General features: G+C 52.6%; 1 protein-coding gene across 8 annotated transcripts in view; it reads left to right on the top strand.

The window, feature by feature from the left end:
* Positions 1 to 20,257, top strand: part of IGSF9B (immunoglobulin superfamily member 9B) — a 61,973-nt gene extending 41,716 nt beyond the window's left edge. For 3 of the 8 annotated variants that reach the window (XM_037841992.1, XM_037841991.1, XM_037841990.1), the window contains exons 18-20: positions 524 to 2,155; positions 11,224 to 11,345; positions 16,285 to 20,257. In XM_037841992.1, the coding sequence (XP_037697920.1) occupies positions 524 to 2,155; positions 11,224 to 11,345; positions 16,285 to 16,493 (1,963 nt within the window). In that variant the 3' untranslated portion in view covers positions 16,494 to 20,257. Of the gene's footprint in view, positions 1 to 523; positions 2,156 to 2,780; positions 2,871 to 3,908; positions 3,955 to 5,970; positions 7,620 to 11,223; positions 11,346 to 16,284 lie in introns of those variants that run through there. The other 5 variants (XM_037841993.1, XM_037841996.1, XM_037841997.1 and 2 more) reach the window with 5 other exon arrangements.
* Positions 20,258 to 21,993: the final 1,736 nt, after the last annotated feature.

The following is a 21,993-nucleotide window of genomic DNA, read 5'->3' as shown; positions in this document are numbered from 1 at the left end:
GTGATCTGTGGAGAGATGGTGCTGGGATGGACACGGTAGCCTTGTTTACACTTGGCTTCTAAGCTTTGACTTCTAATTTATTTGCATGTTGACTGTCAATTGTCCACACTAATGGATGGTAGCAGTCTTGTGGATAATCCAAATTAGCAGATTACCTCAAAACTACTTCCCTCTGGCTTGGGAATGTGTTCCCATCATTTTTTTTTCCTCCTAACAGATTTGCCTTCTTAATGTGTTTTGTCTAAGTTTATACTAAAATGAACTTGCATTTCTTGAGCTCACTGGGAATGGCTGTGTGCCAGACAGTAGAGGCCAGCCAGAAAAAAGGTGGGGTCATACACACATAGACCCCTGAGAGTTGACCAACATATTTCACCCCAAACATACGCCCCTCTGTGCATCCCTCCTTAGTCTTGTCTTCCTGGGTGCTTTTCTGTTTTTGTTGGTTTTGGTCAAGAGAACAAGAAGTAAGAGACCAATCGGTACCCTCCCCTTCTCCGCCCCCGCCCACTCACCCCCACAGTTTATCCTCCGGCAAGGTGAGCCCCGAGAGTATCCGGACGCTCCGCGCCCCGTCGGAATCCTCAGACGATCAGGGCCAGCTGGCAGCCAAAAGGATGCTGAGCCCCACGCGGGAGAAGGAGCTGTCGCTGTACAAGAAAACCAAGAGGGCCATCAGCAGCAAGAAGTACAGTGTGGCCAAAGCCGAGGCCGAGGCCGAAGCCACCACCCCCATCGAGCTCATCAGCAGGGGCCCCGACGGCCGCTTCGTGATGGGCCCCTCTGAGGTGGAGCCTGCACTGAAGAGCAGGCGCATCGAGGGCTTCCCCTTCGCGGAGGAGACGGACATGTACCCCGAGTTCCGCCAGTCGGACGAGGAGAACGATGACCCGCTGGTGCCCACCTCAGTAGCTGCCCTCAAGTCTCAGCTGACCCCTCTGTCATCCAGCCAGGAGTCCTACCTGCCGCCACCAGCATACAGCCCTCGGTTCCAGCCCCGTGGCCTGGAAGGGCGGCTCCAGGCCACCGGCCAAGCCCGGCCCCCTGCTCCCCGGCCCTTCCACCACGGCCAGTATTATGGTTACCTCAGCAGCAGCAGCCCCGGGGAGGTGGAGCCCCCACCTTTCTACATGCCGGAGGTGGGCAGCCCCTTGAGCTCCGTCATGTCCTCACCGCCCCTGCACGCCGAGGGGCCCTTCGGCCACCCGACCATCCCCGAGGAGAACGGAGAGAACGCGTCCAACAGCACGCTGCCCCTGACTCAGACGCCCACGGGAGGGCGCTCCCCCGAGCCCTGGGGCCGGCCCGAGTTCCCCTTCGGGGGGCTGGAGACCCCAGCCATGATGTTCCCCCACCAGCTGCACCCCTGTGATGTAGCCGAGAGTCTGCAGCCCCAGGCCTGCCTCCCCCGAGGACTGCCCCCCGCGCCCCTCCAGGTGCCCGCGGCCTACCCGGGCATCCTGTCTCTGGAGGCACCAAAGAGTTGGGCGGGCAAGTCGCCAGGCAGGGTCCCCGCCCCGGTGCCCACCGCCACCAAGTGGCAGGACAAACCTATGCAACCTCTGGTGAGCCAAGGGCAGCTAAGACATACCAGCCAAGGTATGGGCATTCCGGTGTTGCCTTACCCCGAGTCGGCCGAGCCGGGCGGGCATGGTGGCCCCAGCACGTTCGGTCTGGACACCCGGTGGCCTGAGCCGCAGCCCCGGCCCCGGCCCAGCCCCCGGCAGCCCCGGCGCGCCGAGCCCAGCTTACATCAAGTGGTGCTACTGCCCTCCCGACTCTCCCCTCTGACCCAAAGCCCCCTCGGCTCCCGGACGGGCTCCCCGGAGCTGGCCGCCCGGGCCAGGCCTCGCCCGGGCCTGCTGCAGCAGGCGGAGATGGCGGAGATCACCCTCCAGCCGCCGGGCGCCGTCAGCTTCTCCCGCAAGTCCACGCCGTCCACGGGCTCGCCGTCTCCGAGCAGCCGCAGCGGGAGCCCCAGCTACCGGCCCGCCATGGGCTTCACCACCCTGACCACAGGCTACCCCTCCCCTCCGCCGGGCCCTGCTGGGCCTGGGGACAACCTGGACGTGTTTGGACAGACGCCTTCCCCTCGGAGGATGGAGGGGGAGCTGCTCAGGCCCGAGGCCCCCCCTCCAACGTTACCTACTTCAGGGTGAGTGCCAGGGTCTCCCCGGCACCCCCGCCTGGTCGGCTGCCCCCCTGTGCCTTGTCCTGCCCTTCCACCCCTGCATCACCCCAGGGTCAGGGCTGGCGGGCACATGCTGCGGCGCCCCTCCAAGAAGGGCCTCAGGCTGGTAGACCCCAGCAGGGTGTGGTCGTTGGGGTGGGGGTGGGGCTTACCTGCCCAGGTATCCAGCTCCGAGCTCACAGGCTGCCCCCAGAGTGATGGGGACGCGGTGAGAAGGGGCAGTGACGTGGCGAGTCCTTGTGGTTGGCTGGCCCATTCGGGGGCTGAAGGCACCCTGACCCTGCAATCCCACCTTGGGGGTGGGGGGCTCCCCAGGCTCGCCCAGAGACCTGGCATCTAGCTGCCTTTTCTTCCTTGGCCCTTCCTCCTTGCTAAACAGGACCGTGGAGTGTGACTTCCCTGACTCCCAGGCCAGGGGTCTCCTGTTCCCACACTCCTGCCCCTTAGCAGCCCTAGAAAGCGCCGGAACCGAGCCCCCTCCCCTCAGCCTCTCCAAAAGGGGCATGTCCTGAAGGCTGGGGGCAGTCTCAGGCCTTGTGAAAGGTGTGCGGGGAGCCACACCCCCCACCCCAACCTGTGTGCCTCGCAGGAAGCCGCAGACAGACAGACAGACAAACCAGCTCCTGCGATCTGCCCGGTTGAAAGCACTCTCTCTAAACGGTAGCAGCTGGTATTCCAGGTACCAGAGTCTGCCTGGAAGGCTGTCTGTGCCTCCTCTTCTCTTCTGTCTTTTCCCGGTCCTCCTCCCTGCTCCTCCTCTCCGCTTTCCTTCCTTCCTTCTCGAGCCCCGGGCTCTCTGTCTGTCTTCTTCCTTTCCGCATCTTCTCTGGGTTGGTTTCACTCACTCAGAATAGCCCGCAGCGTCTCCGCAGTGTCCCCCCCTCTCTTTTCCTCTCTCTGGTTCTGTCCTTTGGTCTCTTCTGGATGTAGCCGCCTGTGGAGGGAGCAGAGAGGCCAGAGGCTGGGATGGTGGAAAGGGGTGGGAAGTGGGCGGGTAGGGGGAGCCTGCTCTCTCCCCGCCCCTGTGCACAGGGACCCACAGCTCACCCCACCCTCACTGGTACCTGGAAGAGCAAGCCTCACCCCCCCCACCTTGGCACCACCCCTGGTGCTCCTGTGGGGGTGCGGGAGAGAAGAAGGCATGGGCTGAGGGAGGCCAGGTGAGCTCCAGGTAGAGGGGCTGAAGGAGGGCAGGTGAGCTCTGGATGGATGGGCTGGCGGACACCAGGTGAGCGCCAGTTGTGGGGGGGTTGTTGAGGGAGGCTGTTGAGCTGCAAGTAGAGGGGCTGCGGGAGACCAAGTAAGCTACAGGTGGAGGGGCTGAAGGAAGCTGGGTAAGCTCCAGGTAGAGGGACTGAGGGAAGCCAGGTAAGCTGCAAGTGGAAGGGCTGAGGGAGGTCGGGTGAGCTGCAGGTGGAGGGGCTGAGGGAGGCCAGGTGAGCTCCAGGTAGAGGGGCTGTGGGCTGAGGCCTACACAGGGCCACCTGTCTGTCTGTGGGACGTGCCGCGCGGCAGCCCTGTGTGTGCTTGTGCAGCGTCCTCATTCTGCCCCCTCCATTGTCCAGTCTGGTTCTGTCTCTCTCCCCCGCCACCCCCCCCCCCCCATTCTCTGGCCTTGCTTGTCGGCGCTCTGCTCCCTGTGCCCCCCTTTCCCTCTCGGTGTACGTGGGGTACCCCCCGCCGGTGTTGATAACCGCTTTGTTTCTGATTATCTCAGCTATCTGGGCAGTGTGGTCGAGACAAGCCTCTCCTCAGCTCAATAGGTAAGGGAGTTCCGCGGCTGGGGCGGGGCGGGGGGCAGGTGGATGGGGCTTCGCCAGGGCCATTGCTTCCTGTAAGGGGAACCAGGGGGAAGCCACGCCACAGCCCCTCTCACCGCCCCTCTTGGGGGCAGCACCTTGACTCTTTCAGTCCCCCGGCTTCTGGGTTCCTCACACACTGCTGCTTCAGCATCCGCCAGGCCATTCGCCGGCCCTGCCTCGTTGCACCTCGGACCCCACCCCACCCTCAGATGCCGAATCCCATCCCAAGTCCTCTCCTGCAGTTTTCCCTCACTCAGACACCAGGCCATCTCTGCTGCCAACATGTCCCAAGCTTCTGATGAAGCCCCTGGGGACCCTGCATGCCCGTGAGGGACCCAGAATGCCTAAAGTCTGCTTTGCATCTCTGCATCCCAGAAAACCTCTCTGAGGCCACACTGGTATCCAGGAACAACCCCATATTCCCTCTGCCCCACTTCCCCAGCAACCTCAGGTGTACCTTCCAGCCCCCGACCCTGAGACTTCGGCTTTCCCTTGGGGTTTCTGGTCCCTCGCCATCTTCTTGGGATCTTAGTAAGATTACATCTTGTCAAGGAGTGCAGAATGGAAGTGGCTAAGCTTCTTCCCCCAGCAGCTAGCTTTTGGAGCAGGCTGCTCTGCCTCAGGACCAGATCTCCTCAAGTCCATTAGGCCAAAGCCAGGGGATGTCCCCACTCTCCACACTTCTTGCATCCTGTGGCTAGTTCCTGGTGGCCACAGGACTGAAGTGTGGACCATGCCTTTGGGTTCAGATTGCTTTCAGTGTCTCTGTATACCCACTGTCCTTGGGTCAAATCTCTAAGGCTGGGTCTTTGGAGGAGCATTCCAACAGATCAGGCAGGGGGTTGCCCAGGCAGTAAGAAATTGAGTTGGTACGAGGCGAAAACCATGGGGGAACAAGTCCTGATGTTCCTTCTTCTGCTCTACACATGGTTGACTACTTAAACTGTTCCAGGTGGAAGTTCCATCATGGTTGATGCCTTAGCACTTTCCCAGATGGAGGTTCTACCTGGTTGACTCTTTAGTGTCTTCCAGATGGAGGTTCCATCTGGATGACTCCTCTGTAGCATCTCCAAGATGGAGGTTCCACCAAGATTGACTCCTCCTTAGTGACTTCCAAATGGAGATTCCATCATGATTGACTCCTCCTGAGCATCTCCCAGATGGAGGTTCCACCATGGTTGACTCCTCCTCAGCATCTTCCAGATGGGGATTCCTCTATGGTTGACACCTCCTTAGCATCTCCCAGGTGTAGGTGTAGGTTCCACCATGGTTGACTCCTCCTTAGTGTTCCAGGTGGAGCTTTCAACAACTTGAGTATTCTAGAGGACATCAAGTCTCTTAAAGAGGCTCGGGGTCACCTGAGATTCTTTCTGTGGCAACTCAAAGAGTTGCTACTTTTTGCCATGGACTCCATTGCCTGTGCTTCTAAGGAGTGAGGAAATGCCGGCACCAGGCACACAGATGAGAGTGAGGAAGCCTCTCTTTGGGGGTACTTGAGGCTTCTCTAGATGAGAAGTTTCTAAAGTATCTACAGCTCTTCCCCTTTAGAGATGTCAAGGGTGGAGGATTATCCTGGCTCAGAACTGTAAATCTCCTTCAGTGATGAGTATTGCCTCCCACAAAGAGCACTGCCTTGCCATTTCTTTACAGTCTGTGCTATGAAACTGTCAGTGGCCAACACACACGGGGATTGTGTGGGGCCAACTTGCTGTCATACCGCATCCACTAGCACAGGCAGGAGTGTGGAGGGCCATCAGGAAGTACCTTATGGGCTCACTTGTCCCAGGGCTTCTCGCCATCCTCTGCCTCTCTCCCACTCCTCCTCCCTGTCCCCCAATTAGGAGTCCTCTGATGCCCTTGAGGTGTAGTAGTACTGGGACAGGCTCTCACCCCAATTCCTGAGAGGTGTCTGGACCCCATTCTCCACTGTTCCTTTCACTCCCCCTCACACAACTCTGTTGACTCCTCTTTCCCCAGTGTCCCCACTGTGCCAGATCTGGGAGAACTGAGCTCTCCTGTCGCTACTGTGGCAAACCCAGAAACCAGGGGCGGCAAGAAGGACCATTGTTTATCCCCGGGCCTGGCCAGCGTCCCCAACCTAGGAGAGTAAAGCCTTCTACACATCCTGAGTTAGACCTTCCTGTGCTGGGCAATGGGAGCCACTGCTCGCTCTCCTGCTTGCTGAGAGACCCCGGGGGCACCGTAGCTGCTGGGGCCATTGGGGAGACACTGGGCTCCTCTTTCGACGCTGTCTTCATGCTGCGCCTTTGCATGTGTTTCCAGCTGGTCTTGCTTGGAGAAGTTGTGAGCGCTCTTGTCCACGTTCGTTCTCTCTGTTTCTTTCTCCTTTGATTTCTCTCCTGTTCCTTCTCCCCACACCTTGAGTTGTTTCCCCTGCTTCCCCTCTTTTCTCTCTCCCCCTTTCCTCCTCTTCCCAACTCCCATCTCAAAACGGGGAGTTGTGTTGCGTGGTTCCTTCATTTTGGTGGACTACGGGGAGGCCGAGATGTTTTCTCAGCTCCCCGTCAGCTGCCAGCAGCACCTGTAATCTCCCATACCCTTCGAATCCCCTCTCCCACTAAAACCTGCTGTGGCCAAAGTGGCGCAGGTGGGCCTGGGAGCGTGCAGGTGTGGCCCGCGTTCACCAGGAGAGCCACAGGGAGGAGCCCCTGTTTGGAAACAAGCCTGCCTTGTTCTGAGGCCGAGCCCATGGGTGGTGCCCGTGCGGTTCGGAGGTGCTTTCTTGTGGGTGAAGCTGGTGGGCCTGGCCTCCAGACGCTGGGCTTCCACTACACCTGCCCCATGTCTGTGCGCACAGCTCCTTGGCCCACAGTAGATGGCCAGAGGCAATGAAAGTGGGGAGGAAATGCTCCCTAAATCACGGCTTCGGCCTGCGCCCGGTGGTGACTGAGAGTGTGTTGGAATGGCAGCTCTCTGGGCACTGAGTAAAGGAAAGGTTGAGATGGAATTTGATTTCCATGGTGGTCTGCCTACTTTTTGAACCTGGCTGCATCCTTCCTCAGCTACTCTGGAGAAGCATAGAACGAATCAGACAAGACCTAAATGTGGGCTAAATGGTCATAATTTGGGTTTTGTAGGGTTTTATGAAAAGAGGGAAAATAAGCGGGGGAGTGTTGAAGGAAATTCCAGGTAATTGCTGGTAGTTCTGGACTGCAGGGAAGCCTGCTGTGCAGAGAGCTGGGGTTTTGGGGGACCCAACATGGAGACCCAGAACCCCTGGGTGTCAAGGTCTCTGTCTTTATTTTCTGGGAGGAGAAGAACCCCAAGTTTTTATGTTTAGAAGATGCTTGGAAGGAGAACTGTGGCCTCAGCTTCTTGGAGAGACTGCAGTCTCTTGGAGAGCCCAGGGTTGGACTCTGTTCTAGAATTTTGGGTCGGCCTTGGGCTTCCCTGACCATGTTATTCCAGCCATAGGGTGGAGTTACTTACCCAAGCTTCCTTCTGTCTGAGTGACCCCAGCCCCTAAAGCTCCGTTTCCTGCAAGGCTTCCAGGTGGGATTGACATCGACAGGGAGGCGCAGCCCCACTTCATAAGAAAGGGAGGCTGTTTGATTCCAGAGGCTGCAGATGTTGCAGGTAAAATCTGTTGGAACCCATTTCATGTCTTTTCTGTATAACTTGCCAAAAAGCAAGACCCTTTTCCTTTTCTTCCCTCCTTCCTGCATGTCCTTGTGGACACTTGCTTTTATTTTTTTCTCCTGCACAGGGGAGAGAGTGTCCTAGCAATTTGAAGAGCTGTCGTCCGTCACGTTTCTGTATTTGAGCCATGAGCCAAGTGCTAAAACAGGTGGACAGCAGGTGGCCTGGAATGGCTGCAGCTTAGCTGTTTCACAAGGGAAATTTGGCTCATCCTCCTCGATGGATCACGTCTGTTTGGGATTTTTGCCTGAAGACATAACTTCAGCCCATTTCCCCCATCCCTGCTCTGCCTCACCCTGGCTCTGCCATCGAAACAGAGAATGTCATTGACAACAACAGCTGACATGTTGCAGGCAGGTTTATTTCTCAGGTGCAGCGGGAAGCAGTGGTTTCTTTCTCCGCAGCCTCTGTACCTGTTTTTATCAGGAGAAGGCTTGCAAAACAGTTTAGAATAAAGTTGTCTTGGCTCTATCACAAATTGACTGGATTATTGGACAAGTTACTTGACCTTTTTAAGCCTCAGTTTGTCCCTCTGAAAAATGGGGTCACTATAGCATTTACAGCTTAGGGTTGTTGAAAGTGTTAGAGACCCTCATTGTGGAGTGCTTGGAATGGTGTCTGGTGTGGTAAGTCGTGAATGAATGCTGTACGATATCAGTGAAAATAGTAATAATGTGTGGGTTGTAATAATATCATCTCTGCAAGTTTCCCCCAACTTGGAGGACTCTTAGGAAGTTTCATTGTCCCAGTGCTTGCCTGCCCTTGTGGATCCCCGCTGTTCCCTGGACCCACCTGCTTGTCTGCTGCCTCATCAGGCCATACAACATGCCCCTCTGGCCTTTCTGAGGTAGGACTGGGAGGGTTTGTCTCTCTGGTTTTCCTTGTAGGCAGCATGAGGCAGCCTAGTGAAGGATGAGGAGGGGGAGAAGCCCTCTTCAGGAGAGTGAGGCTATTCGACCAGTATTGGGAAAAAATCACTCTCCTTCAGCTCCCACTCATTCCTGTCCTTCTCTTCCTTCCAAATTTCCTTTCAGTTGCTGCTGCTGCTGCTGCGTTGGATCTCTGGGGTGGGGAGGCTGTGGAGAGTGGGAGAGAGCCAATGGGGTGATGGCATGTGTGGTTTGAGGGAGACCTTACTTCTGTGGAGTGAGGTGGACTAATTTGATAAGAGACAATGTATATACATGTGTGCACATGTGCACAGTTCTCCATGTGCACATGTGGTCTTGTACTCCTCTGTGCATGTGTGTGTGGTCTTGTGTTTGCACACATGTGTGGTTCTCTATGCGTGCAGAAGGTCCTTCCATGAGTGTGCAGGTGTTCCCTGTGCACATGCATGTGGTTATTTGTGCACACGTGTCCATGTGTATGCACATATACTGTCCTTGTGCACGCATGCGATCCTGTGCGTGCATATGTGTGGTCATGCACATATGGATGTGCATGGCCCTGTATGGGCATACTTGCCTGTGGTCCTGCGTGTGCACTTGTGATGTGTGCGATCCTGTGAGTACTCATGTGTGTGACCCTGTGTGTGCATGTGTGATACTGCACATGCACATGTGGTCTTGTGTGTACACATGTATGTGGTCTTGTGGGTGCATGTGTGTCCCTGTGTGCATGGGTGTGGTCATGCATGTGCACATGTGATCCTGTGTGCACGTGTACAGGCATGTGTGGTTCTGTTCGTGCATGTGTGGCTCTGTGTGTGTGTGTCATCCTGTGGGCACACAGCCTGTGTGTGCACTTGTGTGGTCTTGTGTGCACGTCTTTGGTCCCATGTGTGCAGGTGTATGTGGTCTTTTGTGCGCATGTGTGGTTCTGTGTGTGTGCATGTTGCCCTGTGGGCTTATGGTCTGTGTGTGCATGTGTGTGGTCATGCATGTGCATATATGATGTGTGTGGTCTGGTATGCACATGTCTTTGGTCCTGTGTGTACAGCCATGTGTGTGGCCCTGTGTGCATATGTGTATGTTCCTGTGTGCACGTGTGTGGCCCTGTGTGCATACAGCCTGTGTGCACATGTATGTGGTCCTGTGTGTTTGCACATATATGAATTCCTATATGTGCCTGTTAGTAGGTGCTTTTGAGGGCTATAGAAAATCGAGACGTTGTCTTTGACCTGATCTTGGAGGGAGCTTTATGGACTAAAAGGCTATGGAAGAAGGTAGAGATCACTTCATTCCTATTTGGTGCAGGGAACAGAGGCCTGTCTACAGTTCTATACCTGATGTGGGGGAGTTGGACTGAAGCCTTCCCTTCCCTCTGACTTTTCTCCTGGGCCTGCTTGCTGACCCTTGATAGGGACTGTTTCTCCCCTCACAAGACTGGCCGTCCCACCCCTCCTCACCAGGGATTTACCGACAACTGATTACAGTAGAGCTGGGGGAGTCAGGCTGGGGCTGAGGGGAGGAGAGCGTAACTTGCCTCTTCCCTCTTGACCCGAGAATGCCTGCACTTCCCTGGCAGTGTGCTGATGCCGTGCTGGTGGGTGAGAGTGTGACCACGTCTTCCCCCTTAGTCCTCAGGCTCCAAATCCAGCTTACTTGCAGAAGAAACTGCATTGATAATGTCTTCCAGATTTTGCTCTCTCACGAGTCATAACTCAACTCGTGAAAAGCTTTCTCCAAGATGTACAGGTCGCCACTGACAGCCTTTCCTTGCAGCTTTCCCTGGTCCCCTTTGTCACCTGGGGCCACAGGCTCCAGTTCAATCATTTACTTCGTCCTCCAGTGCGGTCAGCTCATCCACCAGGCAACTGGCAAACTCCACTTCACAGTTGGGATGGGGAAAGAGAAACTTATCTACGTGGGTCTGCTCTCCCAACAACCTCGGTCTGTTTAATCTTAAATATAGAGGCTTCTGGGATACTTGGTACAGATGGCAAGGGCTTTAGGAGGCTGCCAGATTTGCATACTCTAACCAACACATTCTGCTTCCGCCTCTTCTCTTCCATGACTGAGGAAGTCTGAGCCTCGTCTGCGGGGGGGCAAGGAGACGCCCCTGCTGAGCATGTTGGCTATGACAAGTGTTTGTTGTTGTTAGCTCCTGGGTTCTTCCCGAATCTTGTAGGTGGTGGGGAAGAAGTCCCATGAAGCTGGGTTTTGTGTACCCTCTACTTCCTGGGGTATTGGGCTTCTCACTTAGCCCAACCATCCTTCTTCTGGAGAAGGACAGTTCTGTAGTCAGCTGTTTGGAATTGGGGTTGCTCACCTCCTGCTTTTATCTGTCCTTTGGCTTTTCATCAAAGGGTCTTGATGTGATGGTTTCCATGGACTTGAGATGTTGGAGCTGCATCCTTCTCCGACCCTGAGTTGAATGGGGCTTACTATTAAAGATCTTCCTTTCCAGGGCCTTCTGATTGCTCTGCAGATTGATTTCCAGCTGATGTTGCCTCCCACGGCTGGAGCTTTCTGCTGGGTTTTCTCCCTGCCAGGAGCAGTGGTGACACGGAGTGCCCCTTGGACTCCACGGAACTGCACTGTCTTCTCCAAGGCCACCTCTCTGCCGCTGCTCTCCAGAGCTCCCTCCCTGGGGGCTGACTCATGCTCCTCTGATTGTCCCTTCCAGAACACGGTCGCCTGTGCCCGGGACCACTGCTGCACCTGAGAGACTGGAGGCTCTGAAATACCAGCGGATAAAGAAGCCCAAAAAGTCATCCAAGGGCTCCTCGAAGTCAAAGAAACGATCCGGTAGGTGGCAGGGCATAGGGGGGTGGGGTGGGTGCGAGTCCCACTTGCCCTTTTGTGCGGAACGCTGATGTTTACAAGAGAGCCGCAGGGTCCCAACCTTGGATTTCCTCTAGAATTGAATCCAGCAGCTTCTCATATTCTTTATTTTTCTTTTTAATGTTAACTTTCAAGTAACACACAAATATAATTTTCATGAAAATATTAGGTGGTGAAGGTAACACATCATTGTGAATGTAATTGACACCACTGAATTGGTGATAGGAAAGTGATTAAAACTGGAAATATTATGTGTGTGTATATATGTATATGTATATGTGTATATATATACATACACACACATCTATATATATTCACCATAAAATTAAAAAAACAATTAGAAAGTTCAGATGAACGTCTCTGAAGACCCTCCCAGTTCTTCTTCCTCCCCCTAGAGAAGCATCATTCCCAGTTGCCACGTGTGCTTCCAGAACCCTCTTTGTGCACATACCTTTACAAAATATATTGTGTTGTTTAAATGTGTTTTTAATGACATACATAGTATCGTATTTTTTTTCCATTCTGATGTACACCTTGGGAATATCCCTGTCTCCTTATGTATTTCTTCTCTGTCATTTCAGGCTGTCTAGTTCAATTAAGGGTTCCTGCTCAGTGCCTAGGCACCTTGCACTGATCCCTCCACGTTGACCAAACGTTTCTCCATGAGATGGAGTGAAACCCCCTTATCCCGTAGGAAGGACATCACTGTGGAAATATGTCTGATACTCAGCCAGCAGTGAGAGGGGGCTTCTAAGATACTGCAGAAATAACTCGGTCCTTTCAAAGACCTGAGAACATTCTTTAGTATTTATCAGATACTCCTTGACCAAGACTGATGGTGGCTGTCTAGGGGGCTCTGGGCAGTTTTCTCTGCAGATCTTGAATAGCTGCAGTATGGCCCCTTTCATAGATGGGGTCCTGAAGTTGTGTACAGTGGTTTGGGACCCTTTGGGGGAATGCTATCACTTATCTGTCACTTAGCCTCTCCTATCAGCTTACAGGTGGAAATACTGAGGCCTTGTTTTGGTTTGCTAAAGCTGACGAAATGCAATATACTAGAAATGGGCTGGCTTTTACAACAGGGATTTATTAATTTACAAGTTTAAAATTCTGGGGCCGTGAACATGTCCAAATCATGGCATCATCAGGATGATACCTTTTTCCCAAAGACGGGCTAGTGGCGATCCTCACCTCCTCTGCCACATGGCATCTGCTGGTCTCTCCCTTCCCTCCCGGGTTTCATTGCTTCTAGCTTCTGGCTTTATTGGCTTCCTCTCTGAACTTCTGCATGTTTCTCTCTTTTAGCTTCTTTCTCTCTTAGCTTCTGTGTGTCCTTCTCTCTAAGCCTGCCTTTCTGCGCTTCTGTGGGGCTCTTTCTGTGTCTTCTCTCTCTCTTTTATCCTCTTATAAAGGACTCCAGTAAGAGGATTAGGACCCACCCGGGGCAGGCCTCAACTGAAATAATGTAATCACAAGGTCCCACCCACAGTAGGTCCACAGCCCACAGGAATGGATTAGCTTTAAGAACGTTATCTTTTCTGGGGTCCGTAAAACTTCAAACCATCACAGGACTAGAAAAAGACAATGAGCTTTTTATGGCCAGAGTAAGAAATTGTAGCCCCAGTTGAATTTTCAGCCCATCTCTGTTTCAGACCTATCTCTATAAATATATATATACATACATATATATACACTTACACACATTCACGCACACACATATATAACTTTTTCTTTCAAATAAGCCTCCACCAGATGTCTGTTTTCTTTCTTGTTCTGTTTACAGTGGTCTTGTTATCTGCCATATGTTGGTGACTCTCAAATTTCTCTCTTTAGCCCAGACTTCTTCCATGAGCTCAAGTCTCAAATATCCAATTGCTTGCTGAATATTTGCACATGGATGTTATATAGGCCTTTGGAAAATGTAATATATCCAGAATAGAATTATTGATTATCCTCTTCATATCTGCTTCTCTGCAACTCTTTTCCAGTTTGAAATATGGTGCAGCCATCTGCCCAGCTGCTCAGGCCTCTTCACCCCTCACCTTTGTCTTGCCCTCCCCTCTCACATCCAGTCCAACCAGTAGGGTCTTGTTTGAGTTTCCTGGGCTGCTCAGGCAAACACCATGCAGTGGGTTGGTTTAAAGAATGAGAATTTAATGGCTCATGGTTTTGAGGTTAGGAAAAAAGTCCAAATCAAGGCATCATCACGGCGATGCTTTCTCCCTGAAGACTGTGGCCTTTGGGCGCTGGCTGCCAGCGATCTTGATCCTGGCTCCTGTGTCACATGGCAATGCACAGGGCGGCCTCTGCCAGCCTCTCCTTTCTCTTCTGGGTTCTGTTGATGTTCAACATCTGGCCATTCCCTCTGTGGCTTTTCTTCCTTCCTCTGAAGTTCCCTCTCCTTGTAAAGGACTCCAGTAATAGGATTAAGACCCATCCTGGCTGAGGTGGGTCACACATTAACTGAAGTCACCTCATCACCAGGTCCTATTTACAAGGGGTTTACACCCACAAGAATGGATTAGGTTTAAGAACATGTTTTTCTGGGGTACATACAGTTCCAAACCACCACAGGTCCACTGGCTCCACCTTTGAAACAGATCCTGAAACTGACCACTTTTGTCGTGTTGACTGTAAAAACCCAGTTCAGAGTCACTCTCACCTCCTACCTTGTCTATTGCAGCAGCCTTCTAGCTGTGCTTCCTGCCTCAAGCCTTCTCTCTTCTGCGTTATTGTCTGTACACAGCAGCCAGAGTGAGCCTGAACAGCAGTGAGTCACCTTCCTTCACCCTTAGTTGTGAACTTGTGTGCACCCACAAACTCACTCTCACATCCTTCAGATTAGAACCCTCAGAAGCTTCCCTTTGCAGCCAGACTAGAAGCCACACTTCATACAATGCCCTTCCTTCTACCCCTCATCTTTCAAGCCTCAGGGTACTCTGATATTACACTTGGTCACATGCTCCAGCCACCATGGCCTCCAGTCTCTAGAATACTCTGCTCCAGCCGCCATGGCCTCCTTCCTTCTGTCTCTGGAACACTCCACTCCAGCCACCATGGCCTCCTTCCTTCTGTCTCTGGAACACTCCACTCCAGCCACCATGGCCTCCTTCCTTCCATCTCTAAAATACTCCATTCCAGCTACTATGGCCTCCTTCGTTCTATCTCTAGAACACTCCACTCCAGCCACCATGGCCTCCTTCCTTCTGTCTCTGGAACACTTCACTCCAGCCACCATGGCCTCCTTCCTTCCATCTCTAAAATACTCCATTCCAGCTACTATGGCCTCCTTCGTTCTATCTCTAGAACACTCCACTCCAGCCACCATGGCCTCCTTCCTTCTGTCTCTGGAACACTTCACTCCAGCCACCATGGCCTCCTTCCTTCTGTCTCTAGAATACTCCACTCCAGCCACCATGGTCTCCTTCCTTCCGTCTCTAGAATACACCACTCCAGCCACCATGGGCTCCTTCCTTCTGTCTCTGGAACACTCCACTCCAGCCACCATGGTCTCCTTCCTTCTGTCTCCAGAATACTCTACTTCACTACCATGGCCTCCTTCCTTCTGTTTCTGGAACACTCTGCTCTAGCCCCCCATGACTTCCTTCCTTCTGTTACTAGAATACTCCACTTGAGCCACCATGGACTTCCTCTTTCTGTTTATGGAACACTCCACTTAAGCCACCATGGCCTCCTTCCTTCTGTTTCTGGAACACACTGCTCTGACCATCAAGGCTTTCTTCCTTCTTTTCTAGAATACTCCGCTCCTGCCACCATGGCCTCCTTCCTTCTGTCTTTGGAACACTCTGCTCCAGCCACCATGGCCTCCTTCCTTCCATCTCTAGAATACTCCACTCCAGCCGCCATGGCTTCCTTTCTTCTGTCTTTGGAACACTCTGCTCCGGCTGCCATGGCCTCCTTCCTTCTGTTTCTGGAGCACTGCACTCCACCCACCATGGCCTCCTTCCATCTGTCTTTGGAACACTCTGCTCCAGCCACCATGGCCTCCTTCCTTCTGTCTCTGGAACACTCTTCTCTGGCCGCCATGGCCTCCTTCCATCTCTGACACATCACATTTGCTTCCACCTCAGGACTTCTACACAACTATTCCTTTGGCTGGGAATGATTTTCCATCTGGTCTTTGAAAGGCTCCTTACTTATAATAATTCAAGAATCAACCCAAGAGTTACCTCTTTGAAGAGCAAAAGCAGTGCCCTCGTCACTGGCCGTCACCTGATCCTATTTTATCTTTCTTTGTAGTATTTTCAGCTTCTGGAAATTTTATTTCTGTATTTTTTACCTCTTTTTTTCCTTTCCCCCTCCCATCTCCCATCCTTACTGAAGTTTAATCTCCTAGACAGCCAGGTCTTCGCTGCCATATCCCCAGAAAGGGCCAAGAAGGCAGTGGGGTGGCTGTGGCCATCCAGGAAGGGTCAGGGCCTGACTAGTTGCATCTGATTAAAATTTTGCCTAAAGATTTTCAGCCATTACATCATTGCTTTAAGGGGTGGGGAAGGAATGTTTAAGAGTCCATCTTTTCTGGATCCTGAAACTTCTAAGGGTCCCAGCCCATCCTTAGAAGCCCTGATCCCCAGTAACTAGAGTGATGCCTCGTGTCCAGGGGACCCAAAAGATATTCTTTATAGATCAATTGACCAGGTTCATGAAGCTACAGAAAGAAAAGTATCCATTCTACATGCTAGTGCTCTTGTAGGACAGGGGAGATCAGGTGAGTAGCTCATTGCCTTCCTGGTGAAGAGGCTCTAGCCTCCTCTACACTCAGGCAATTGCTTTGCTTTATCCACAATACATGCAGGTAGACATGTGGGCTGCGTTCTTTCCTTTCACCCACTTTCCCCCCTTTTTTTCTTTCTTTTTTGCCTCCCTCTTCCCTTCGCCCTAGACGGTTCTGCCCCCCAGGCTCAGCAGCTTCCAAACTCCCAGGTTCTGTGGCCCGACGAAGCTGTCTGCCTCCGAAAGAAGAAGAGACACTCTCGACCTGACCCCTTTGCCCGCCTCTCAGACTTGTGCCACCGCCAGCTCCCTGAAGACCAGACAGCGATCCTCAACAGCGTGGACCCTGACGACCCAGGCCACGCCACTCTGCTGTGACCCGACGCTGCTCCGCACATCCTGGGGCTAGAGTCAGGTCGAGGGGGCAAGGGAAGGGGTGTGTGGTCAAGGGCATGAGAAGACCAGGAAGAGGGACGCTGCGCGGTGACTTGTCCTCTTCTATAAGCAAAGGCATGGCCCCAGCCTTTAGTTGCCCAGACCTTTGCTCCGTGTGCTCGCTCTCCAGAGACAGAGGGCTGAGGGCAGACTTGGAAGCTCTGGGTAGAGAGGTTGGGAAGAGAACTGGGGGTGGGAGAGGCCAGCCTCACATCTCTCCTCTCCACTAGATTGATTTTTCTCACCTCTTCAAAGCATCTTGGACAGGAAGAAGATGAAAGCATGGCTTTTATTGCTCTCTGCTTCTCTCCCAGTTTTTCAAGTCCTGGGTGAGAGCTGGGCTTCCATGCCATCTTCCCAACTCTACATATATATAGATATAGATACAAATGCACATGTGCATCATATGTGGTCTCTCTATGTGTATATATATGTACAGTGGAGCAGAGCACGGTTTATTTCTGTGGTTGTTGGCAGACGGAGGACAAGGGCTGTGCGCTCTGTGGCTTTGTGAGTGGGAGTCTCTGAGGGCTGGCCGGGTGTGCTGGTGTCTGTCTCGGGGGATTTTTCCTCTTGAAACAGGAGAGACCGTTTGTCTCTCTGCCTTCTCCCATTCAGAGCAGGAATGGGGCCTTTCCACGATTTCCAGCTGCCTGCTTTGGGGGTTCGGCAGTGACTTACCACAGAACTAAACACACGCTTTTATTCCTTAGTTCCCAGGTGAAGAAAGGGGGGCCTGGCAAAGGGCCACACTGCCCTCTTTCTTCCTTCCTCAGTTTGGATCGTGCAACAGTGGAGACCTCCAGGTCCTCTCGGCCCAGCCAGGGCCACCTGTGCCGAGCTCCAAGCTGCCGCCGCTCTATTTATACCATCTCTGGCTCGGCACCCTCCAGAGTGCTGCTCTGTAGCGGCTGATTGGATCCCTCCTTCCTTTTTGTGGGAGCTAATTCCCCAGATTGATTAATTGCCGCTTGTGCGGAGCCTGCCCCGCGGCTCCTTTCAGTGCTCTCTGCGGCTGCCTGCGATTCTTCTTTGCCCTGAGCCTTCCTGCACTGCACGGACCCAGGCTACAGTAGGATGGGATCAGATGAAGCCAGGGTGCTTTGGATTTCTGGGTTCTGGGGGCGCTCTGGGTACCCACCCTCTTTCCCCAGTTTGTTTCTGTGTTGAGGTTTGGGGATGACGGTAGAAGGCAGGTAGGTAGGGCTTGGGCTCTAATCCTTCCTCTGCCAAAATCTTGTCCTAGTCCAAACTCTTAGCACCCAGAAGCTTTGGTGGAGCCATTGTCCAGCTACTAAAGATGTATCTCTCTTCCAACAAGATAAAGGTGCTGCCCAGATGCAGGACGGAAGGTTCTGAGGTGGGTGGAGGGTACTTCCCGCCTCTCTTCCCAGGCCTTCCAGCTCGCCCCAGTACAAAGGTGGCCACCAGGCTCCTTGAAGTATCTCCTTCTTGGTGCTGCTGGCTTGGTGGGTCTGGGGGCATCCACTTCTCCCCTTCGACTTTAGCCAATTCTTGAGCAGTGGAGGCTTCTCCTGGTCTCCCTGCAGCTGCCAATGGCTTGGCCCCATGACCTGGTCCAGATGGGAACTCTGAGAGCTGGGAGGCTGATCCTTCCTTGGAGCTCCCAGCTTAGGTGATTCATTTCTTCTCTGCTAGACAGGCCCTGGTGCTTCCTTTCTCCAGCCCAGTGAGCTGGGGACCAACTCTGCCCTTGAGGTTCACCTGAGGCAAGGCACACAACCATTCCTCAATGGGATAAACTGGGGCGAAGGAGGCAGAAAGGGGTGTAATTCTGGCCCTCATATTGTCAAGAGCGTGTTGCTCTGGGGTGGGCTTTGTGCTCTTGGGTTGCAGTTTGGACCTTCAGGGTGATGCTCCTTTCCAGGGGCACCCCAAACCACATTGCTCTAGGGAAACTGAAGCACCAAGGTTGGGCGACTCTTTGTCTTCTTTTGGGGGTCACTGCCACAATACACTGATCCCTCAAGCATCTTCCGATGCCTCCCTGAGATATCTGGCCTGGGGTGTGGGATCTCACATGGGGTCCTTCTGTAGGCTTCATCTGAACTCTGACAGCATGTTCTTCCTTGACCAGGGTGGAAATCTGGGTAGTCTGCCCAGATCTTGGGGTATAACATTAGTGTGAACTGTCAGGGCTGCTGGACATCAGGATGAGTTAGGCCAGGCCTTCCTGAGCATTTTCCCGTCAGACTCTGGGGAACTCTGGGCCCTGAGATGGGAAAGGAAGAGGAAAAGAGGAGGCAGAAGGCTTTGTTTCTTCAGGATGGTCTGTGGGGTTGAGAGCCAAACTCTGGGGGCTGAGCTGACTTAGATGATGGCTGTGTTTTCTGGGGGACCTGCCTGTGAGCTCTGCCCTCAGTGCTAACCAAGGTGCTGACTCCTTCCTTCCTTGCTGGGTTCTGGCAGTGCCCCTTACCTCTGCACATCAGACCAAACGGTGGGAGCTGGGCTTTTCCTGGATGCTGGGTGGTAGCTGTTCTGCAGCCCCCCCAAGGCTGGGAAAGCGCCCAAGGCCAACCTGTCCTCCCAGGGCCTTGGACTCATTTTGCCTCCCAAGAGGGCTTCCTTCTTGGGCAGTTTCCTGGAAGCCAGTAGCTTCATCATCCCCTGAGAGCAACTTCAGCTCTTCCTATCAAGACTGTGATGGAAATTGGAATACAGTCTTCCATCTCTGTGTGATGGGGGTGTGTATGCATGGGAAGGAATCACGGGGTGTAACACTTCTTGGGACCAACTGTTGTATTCTGCCCTTGAACAATTGCAACGAGTACTATTTAATTTCCTAGGATCTTCACACTCCACTCTGGGGAGAGCAAACGTGTCTTCCAAACTTCCCTTTGTTACGGTCTGTTGACGTTGCAGTGGAAGCAACCCAGGTAAAGACCTGTTCCTGAGTCTTGGACTTGTACCTGCTCCTTCCTTCTGCATCTTGGCTTGAGATGGCATCTGTGTCAGTGCCATGTGATTTGCAAACCAGGCAGAAGGTAGCACGTTTCTTGGAGGGGCCTGAGGCTGGACGCACTTGGGGATTGTGAGGCTGCAGTTGTCTGCGGGAAGACAATGAGCAATAAGTAAGAGAAGTCAAAGCCTGTTTCTAGATTTGCGATGGCACCAAATGAAGTTGATTCTGTGGCTTGGAAAGGGGACTCTTGGATGAATTGTCTGGTGGCCCTGGGCCAGGCCTTTGGTGGGGAGCTCTGCTTGTTGGCCAGCCTGTCTCCCCAGCAGCTCTCCTTGAGGCATTGGCATCTGAGAAGCCTTCTGAGATTCCGTTTCTCAGCAGGAAGGATGCCTCCATCCCAAAGGGCTATGAACCCTCCTTTGAGGAGGGGACTGTACCATGGTCATTCTCATGGGAAAGGAAGTCTCAAGCAGGGATAGATGGGGTGAGAAATTATCGCTATTTTCCCCTGCTCTTGGTCTTTATTTTTGATAAATGATCTAAAAGATTTGGGGTTAAATTAATTTCAGCTGTTTATTCCTTGTCCTTTTCAGGCAGAGGGAACTGGGCAGAGTTCAGATTAGAAATTTCGTGACTTTTTTTGGAGCGAAGTTGACAAACTGTAGCTTCTTCAGGGAAGAAACAGACTTCCTGAGCCTCAGGGCTTCAGCTCCATCCCCCGGGATTTGAATCCTGGGCTGAAGTGTGCATGGTTGGAGCCGTTTCTTGCAATTTTGTTAGAACAAGCCTTTTGGGTGTTGGGGTGGGCTGGGGGAAGAATTGTACATAAATGACATTTTATAAATATGTAGAGAAACATAGGGAAAGAAAAGCTAATGGTTAATCTTGAGCTTGCTTTGCTTGCATGTTAAGGAGCTGTGGGGGCATGGCAGGGAATGTTGGGGCACAGTAGGAAGGAGTCAACATGTGGAGGAGGGGCAGGAAGGTGAGGGGCTCCCCGTGAGCATATCCCCCTCCCTCTGGGCACAGGACACATTCTCACTGGTGCTTCTTACCAAGCTCTGCCTTTGTATCTTCTCCAGAAGCAAGTGAGGGCAGGCCCCAATAGGATGGGGACTTGGCGCTCCAACAGGATGAAGGTTTGGAGCCCCCATTGTGGCTGTGTTTTGTTGCTTTGGGGAAAGGGCTCAGGAGATTTCTTAATGTCCAGATCTAGACTGGATAAGGTAATTCATGGGGCAAGGGGTGTTTTGGAAAGGGGAGTTAGAGAACTGGAGCGTGGCGGGGAGGTAAAATTCCTCCAGGGGTAGGTCAGGCTGTAAAGGGCATACATAGAGTGTTAGGTCAATCATGCAGTCTGCACCATGGATCCTGGGGTGTGGGAGTGAGACCAAAACCTGGGGGCATTAAGCCTTACCATTCTCTTTGGGGGCACCCCTAAAGGTGCAGTGTACAAGATATGGGATCATCCCAGTAAATAATAGTTATTGCCCTGGGGTGGGGTAAGGGGTAGGCTGGGGAAGTGAAGATAATTTTGGGGGGTGGGAGCTGGGAGGGTGATATATAATCACTAAAAATAGATTGTGGGGGTGGGATCTTGGCATGTAGGCCCAGACTGGATCTTGGAAGAGGTCTTGCTTCTTAGCTAGACTTCCTTGCTTCTTCTAGAATTAGCGATAGCACCAAGTGCCCAAACCAAATATGGACATCTTCTTTGTGATGTATATCAACTTTATCCATTCTTTTAGGGGCTACTCAAGCCCAGAATGAGGATACTTATCTTGAGATCCCCATCTTTTCAACCATCTCTTTGTCAGTTGGAGAAGGAAGAGTTGTTCTTGTGAGCTTCAGGTTTGTTCTCATAAACAGAAGAGGCAGGTTGCCTTATCTTCCTCTTCCATGTTCTGAAAATGTTCTGAAGACACTGGTGATGGAGATGGGGTAGAGGGATTGGGGCTTGCTTTCTTATCACCCTTTCTTCTTGAGGTTTGTAGGCTTCCTTCAGGCCAACAAGCTATATCATGGATCCATACCTTGAAGTTTGGTCCTCGCTTTTTCTTCTTTTGATAGATTAAAGCCACCAATTCGTGGTTGAAGTAGATGTGAAAGAGTTTCACCCAGAAATCAGAGACCAGCCTTTCCTCTCTGCTCTTTAATGTCTCCAACTCTGCCTCCTATCAGATCAAGAGGCAGAATTAAAAATCTCTTATTTGGAAGTAGTCAGTAAACCAAGGATCAAAACTCAGATTGGACTTGCACACTCTTACCAACTTGATGTTTGGTTAGGGGTATCCATTACCACACCTGCCTCTGATTGGTAGTGGATCCTGACTGGTCCATTGCTTTGTTTCTGGGCCGCTCTGTCTAAACTTTAAAATAAATCTTTCATGAGCAAATATAATAGACCCACCAGATGTTTTGAGTGTTGGGTTGCTGAGAGAGTAGCAGTGTTCTCATGACCTCATTTTAAGCCAGTAGAATAATTCTCAATAGTCAGAGTCTGGTCCAAGGACACCC

This window comes from Choloepus didactylus, chromosome 6, assembly GCF_015220235.1.
Source record: "Choloepus didactylus isolate mChoDid1 chromosome 6, mChoDid1.pri, whole genome shotgun sequence".
NCBI classification, from domain to species: domain Eukaryota; kingdom Metazoa; phylum Chordata; class Mammalia; order Pilosa; family Megalonychidae; genus Choloepus; species Choloepus didactylus.
The sequence above is the reverse complement of the archived record's forward strand: the minus strand, read 5'-3'. Positions and strand labels throughout refer to the sequence as shown.